At 31.1% G+C, this 6,543-nt stretch overlaps 1 protein-coding gene across 1 annotated transcript in view; it reads left to right on the top strand.

Moving 5' to 3' along the window:
* Nucleotides 1-270: 270 nt before the first annotated feature.
* LOC112461334 (F-box/LRR-repeat protein 4-like) overlaps nt 271-6,543 on the top strand; it is a 30,004-nt gene continuing 23,731 nt past the window's right edge. Inside the window, exons 1-6 of the mRNA XM_025026543.1 lie at nt 271-277; nt 584-1,040; nt 1,123-1,303; nt 1,392-1,758; nt 1,845-2,166; nt 2,320-2,519. Coding sequence (XP_024882311.1) covers nt 271-277; nt 584-1,040; nt 1,123-1,303; nt 1,392-1,758; nt 1,845-2,166; nt 2,320-2,519 — 1,534 coding nt within the window. The remainder of the gene's footprint in view (nt 278-583; nt 1,041-1,122; nt 1,304-1,391; nt 1,759-1,844; nt 2,167-2,319; nt 2,520-6,543) is intronic.

The following is a 6,543-nucleotide window of genomic DNA, read 5'->3' as shown; positions in this document are numbered from 1 at the left end:
CTCCATATTTTTTTGTCGTTTTTTAAGGAGAAGTATGACATCCCACAATCAATCTTTATATTGCGAGAGTTGCAGTAGGTACCCCTATGTCGACAGAGTATCCGTAGGAGTAGAGGATAGTGTTGATTTCATCTATCAATATGGAAAGAAAAAATTTGTTTCCAAAAAACACGCCAGTTATAGCATATTTTATACTGCCCCTGACATAATTGGGCCACCCAAATTTCAAAACTATGAAGAACTATTTTATTTACCTTTTTTTAAAAAAAAATGGTTGGTATGTGTATTTCCTGATATTACATGTTATATTGTTCCGTAAAAAGTAATCGCAATTTAAACTTACAAGTGTTCGTAGTATTTGACATCTTTTGACTTTTTATTACAGGGATCGAATAATGATATTTCAATATCTCCATGGCAAAACGAAGAATTTGCTGAAAAACGATTTTATATATATGAGTTATCGAAGGGGGCGCCGAACAAAAATAATTATATTAGTATGTAATATTTAAATTAGCAAATAAGATATTGTTAAAGAAGCTTTTGTTGAGAAGAGAGTATAATTATATTTTCTATTTTGAAGATATCGAGTTTCATGAAGCTGTATATCCAATTAGAGTATCTATTTATGAAATACATAATCCTGGAAGCGTAATTCAAATTTGGGCTCAAGATTATTCTAATAATCGGTGGTTCAAGTTGTGGGATGAATGGTCTCAGATTGTACCGCCGACATCAAGATTATTTTCTCCACCGCTGTTGCATCCGTGTAACTTTAAAACCAAAATGCTCAAACTAGTATTTAAGGACAGTTTACCGTTCTCTTACACAATGCTAGATGCCGTGATGCTCATCGGTACATCAGAATTGATCTTTTCGAATCTTAACGAGAGCTTAACTAATATGTTAAAAAGAATTAACTGTACGTACTCTTTATGCCATGACGATGTTCATAATTTAACAGCAGATGTAAAAAGTGCACACTTGGATATAGTTTATCTGCAAGAAAATTTTCCTAAATATTGTATTATTTGGAGAAGGTATTATTATCGTCGACTTTAGATAATATTTAAATTCTTTTTTTTTTTAATGAAAATTAATTTGTTTCGATAACATTTGCAGCGATACTTGTAAGAGTGTATTAAAGCATAAAAAGGCATCTCAGGAGATAATACCTTATGTGCAACTTAATGGAGAGAAGAACTCGCGTCATATTTTATTAAAAAGTGATTCAAATTGGACAAAGCAAATGAAACTCTCTTCAGATAAATCCAAGGAGCTTTGCAGTTTGTCTACCCTTCCTGTAAAGTATTCCAAGAAGTCTATTTCTCATAATAATATTCATTGTAATGTCATCTCGAATATTAAAGTTTTATATTTTATTTTTGCAGGATGAAATACTACTAAAGATATTTAAAAATTTGGATTTGATGACGTTATGCCGCGTGAGTGAAGTAAATCGGTACTTCAATAATTTAATACGGGATCCTGAACTTTATACACGTTTGAATATGCGAAGTGGATTCCTGCAACGTCCCGTACGTCCTTGTAGATACATGTGCGATATGTTTTGTTATTTTACACCTAGATGTAAATATTTGCGACAGTTAGATCTTACAGACAGCAACTTTGATGTTAAGGATTTAAGTAAGTTTCTTGATAATTGCGGCATGCGTTTAACGCACTTAAGACTCAAGAACTGCTTTGTTGACAATCAAGCCTTACTTAAAATTTCAGAGATATGCAAAAATTTGAAAGGTATGTATATAGTATGTATACGTATAATGTATATGATTGTCAAGATTATGGGTAAATTGCATATATCTAATACAAATTTTTTCTAGAGTTGGATTTAAGTTATTGTAATCCATACATAGACGACGAAGGATTTTCGTACCTCGAGAAGCTGAAAAGTTTGGAACGCTTAAACCTTTCTTGTACAAGAATAACAACTAAACGTCTTTGCAAAATACTGCAAAATAATCAACGGATGCGTGAGTTACAATTCGGACGCTTTATAAATGATGCAATTCTAATAGAATTGCGAAATTCATGTCGTGATTTAGAAGTAATTTTACTGAACACATATGACTTTGGGCACATAAGTTCTAAGGGTATTAATGCCCTCACTAACTGTAAGAATTTACGAAAAGTGGATCTTTTTCTGTAAGTGTGTATGCTACATTTTCTTTTAAAATACATATTATTGTATTTTTTATTGAAATTTGTTTGCTTTTCTTGCGAGCATCTTGAAAAAAGTTACATGATTTTTCTCTTTGCAATTAAAGTACTGTACTAATTATATCATTTTTGTTACAGAGACTACACAAACCCAACTACTGAGAGCTTATTTAGACTTCTTTCTTCTTGTCAAAACTTGCAAGAGGTTTATTTGTCAAGAGGTTCTATGGATCAAAATTGGATGTCTCAATTTTCTCTCACTGGTCACAATTTAGAATTGCTAGCGCAGTGCAAAAACTTGGAAAAGTTGTATCTTAACCATGTGAAACTTGATATAGGTAATGATAAATATTCCATTATCTTGAAGCAATGTCCTAAACTGCAAAAGTTTTATCTCATACGCTGTAAAATAACCGATCGGTTGGTTATTCAATGGAAGGAAAGATATCCGCATGTGTCCGTCTATACATTCCGCTAATAATTTGAATGGTTTTTGTTTATTAGTTCAGGACAAATCAATTTACTTTTTATTTGTGTTTACTTTTTATATTTTTATACTTACAAATTTACTTTGTAAAAAATATCTGGTGAATTAAGTTGTAAGAAGTTAATGTTTAATAAAAACAAAATATTTATATTTATTTATAATTTTGTTATTTTTGATCAGTTTTATCTTCCTTTTCTTTTTCATATGTAATTTGACTTTCTTCGAGCGATTGTGTCATTTTTTTTGTTTTAAATAATTGTTCAGCGAAATACTGCAAAAGCTACATTAGTAACATCGTTAGTAAATTTTTGATATTTTTTTCCACAACCGTATCTCTTTCAAGAATTTATTTAGAAATATATTTCTTGTGAAACTTTTTCTAACCACAGTTATTAAAATAAAAACAGTTTTTAAAACAGCTTTTTGTGAAGTTTGTTGTAAAAATTTATTTTTATACTGTTCTGAAATTAAACTCATAAAAGCTAGTATGAATATTGGCAGAATTTGTCTGCTATTTTTTGGTAAAAATTACACTATAATTTTTGTACATTTAATTTTTAAATACTCAACCTTGCTTGCGCTCGTTGCAGAGCATATAGTGCGATTATATAATTTATCTGTATTTTCGAAAATTGGTTTTACCGTTATTTGTCCCCCTTGATATCCTACAACTTTTGTCTAAAATATAATGTTTTTTCATACGTTCCATATTTTTTTAGATATTTGTCTGAGGCATATAAAATGCCACACTCTGTATATTGATTATATTTAACATTATATAGGGGAGACCGGGGCTAAGCCGACAGCGGGGCGAACTTGATGACACTAGGCTTTTTGCCAATTTAAATCTATCGTAGAAACTTGCCTTTGTTACTGTAAATGCGTCTTTATGTGCCAGTATTATCAACGGAATTTGGTAACATTCTGAGTTATAGTGTAATTTTTAACGCGACGTAAGTGTTTTTGATAGTGAAAAGTAATTTTTCTGATCTCTCGAAAATATCTACTCTTTCATCGAGCTAAGGGTCGATTCAGACACAGCCGTGCCGTATCCGTACCGTGCACGAAACAGAAACATCAGACAAGGATGGAGACAACATTAGACAAGAATGGAGACAATAGGTATCCTTGTCTGATGTTCTGTTTCGTGCACGGTACGGATACGTCACGGCTGTGTCTGAATCGACCCTATTACTCTTGCGAATCTACCGGTAAGTGATTTTGATGGAAAATTCGATGCTTTATACTAATCCGATAATAATTTTTGCATATTTTTAAAATTTATATATTTTTGGAGTAACAAAAGTAAAAAACGACGTTCGGGGCTAAGTCGACACGACGCCACCGGGGCAAAGACGACACTAACCTAAAGTGACATTATCGCAAAAAAGGTCATTGTTTCATCCGATTCCGATGACGATTTAAGGAGCATCTGTTGCGTCTGTTCTGAAAACATTTCATTAGCTTCTAATAACAAACAATGCATCTTATGCAACCGTATGGCTCATGACGAATGTGTGCGCACATCTGATCGCGAGTTTACGTGTATAAATTGTTTTTCAGACAGTTCAGAAAAAGATAATTAAAAGTTTAATCTTTTTTTTTCTCATTATTTTAAATAATTGTTTACTTTATTTCGACTTTTTGTTCCTAATGCACAATGTCTTTTTATTTTATAAACAATGTATTTTTATTTTTAAACAATAAAAAAAAAGTTCCAGATCAAATTGTGTCGATCAAACAAAGTGTTGAGTTTGCCCGGCGGGGTGTCAAGTTCGCCCCGTCATTTTTCAATTCGAAAATTTGTCTTCGCGTCACTTTTCCTTTTCTGGCGGCAAAACAAAGCGACGTACAGCAAAACTTCCTGAATCAATTTTGTACCTGAAGAAACACTCTTTAAATATATATCATTGAATTTGCCTAAAAATTTTAATTAAATATTAAAAATTGCCTTTGAAAAAATAGTGTCGGCTTAGCCCCAGTCTCCTCTATGCCATTTATACTTTTTTTTTACAAGAGATTTACGAAGAAGACGAGCTACTTGAAGACAAAGCATGGCGCAGTGCCTCAGGAATTAAAAATATATAAAAAATAGAATTTATTGTATTTTCATAAAATAAAAAATATGTACTTGTAGAATAAAATAAAGAATAAAATAGGATTATTTTAAAAATTAAAAGAAATATACGTCTCAGTGTAAAAATAACTGTAAAATACATAACTGTTATGATTAATGATATAGCCATCAATTAAGTCTACGAGTCACTTGCACTTACTATAGAAAAATCTGAATATGGGTTTTTACATTGCGGGTTCATTATAACGCATTAATCATTTCGTGTAATTATAAACTAGGCTTTATCATGTTTTATTTCTGGAATAAGAGCCTAGTCAATGGGTTGCGTAAGCCATAAGGAAGGAATTAAGTTCTGTCTGAGATGAGTATATCGAGCAATTACGTTGGCAAATACGTCATTCTTACGTATAACGAGTAATAATGAATGACTTGGCAATACGAAAACTTGGATTTCTCGTAAAAATTCTAATTGAATGCAAAGTAGTAGACCTTCCTCAGAACTTGGAACAATTTAAGATTCGATCGAGAATAGCGCGAAAAATATTATATGTCCGTAAATTATATACATCTAAAAAAATCTTCAAAAGATTAGAACCTCTTTCTTTATGGTTTAGGTACCTATCTGTAAAATCTCGAATTCTCTCTATGTTTGAGATAGCGATAATATAGAAGAAATAAAGTAGACTAATTCAAAACTCGAAAAATTATTTGAAAAATCTACGCGGTATCTGAAGAGACATTTGAAGAATGTTTTAAAAAAATTAAAACGTCTTTTAACCGTCTATTACGTTTACAAATGACTAAAATTTCTAATTCAACAAATTCTTTATCTATAATATTCAACATCTAACATCGATGTGTTTTATTGTAAGTGTTCGGCGACATGATTTAAAAGCGATTTGAAAGACAAATGCTTATCTGTTGCAAACGCGTAATGTAATAAATGTACAGGATAATATGCAGAAAACCATTCACGTTCTCAATGATGTCAGTAATAAGGGAACTCCCGACGAAGAAAAGAAGGTATCTTCGGCTTGGTGTTCCCACCAGTTCCCATATGCATTTTATATACTTTTAGTAAAAATTTGGTCCATTGATTTCCGAGATCATAGCGAACAAAAAAAAGGCTAATTCAAAAAACTTCTGATACCGGTTTCCAAAAGAATTAGTAACAAAAAATTATACATTTTATGGCACTCCCCGGGAAATTCTACCCCTGTTTTATATACAATTCTTTAAAATTCGCTCAATTATTTCTCGAAAAATTAGAAAAATTAAAAAAACCGGTTTCCAGAAAATCGGTAACAAAAAACTATATATTCTATAACACTCCCCGGGAAATTCTACCCCTATTTCATATACTTTTAGTAAAAATTCGGTCAAATGATTTTCGAGATTATAGCGAACAAAAAAAGGCTACAAACTCTGTTGCTTTATAATCTAGATCAGCATAAATCTTTAAACTTTAATTTTCTCACAATAGACTACGTATTACTTCAACTAAAATGTTAGATCTTGAGAAAGAGATCGAATCCTAGATATACGTAAATAAATTCAATAAAGTATCTCAATTGTTATATTCTATTTGTGGCGGCTGATGTCTGCGCTAGAATTGAATAAATTATGATATGAGAGTAGATAGAAAAATAACTTTCTTCTCAACCATAAAATTACGTTTAACATATTTAAAGAAATACATATAGAAAGTAAATCATAGACTTGATTTGAAACATCGCTAAAAAGTAATATATTCGTGTACATGAAACAACATGTAGGCATCATAGAAATTACATATTAA

This window comes from Temnothorax curvispinosus, unplaced genomic scaffold (assembly GCF_003070985.1).
Source record: "Temnothorax curvispinosus isolate PA1 unplaced genomic scaffold, ASM307098v1 QBEX01001204.1, whole genome shotgun sequence".
Taxonomy (NCBI): Eukaryota; Metazoa; Arthropoda; class Insecta; order Hymenoptera; family Formicidae; genus Temnothorax; species Temnothorax curvispinosus.
Note: the sequence above shows the minus strand (reverse complement) of the source record. Positions and strands in the feature narration are given on the sequence as shown.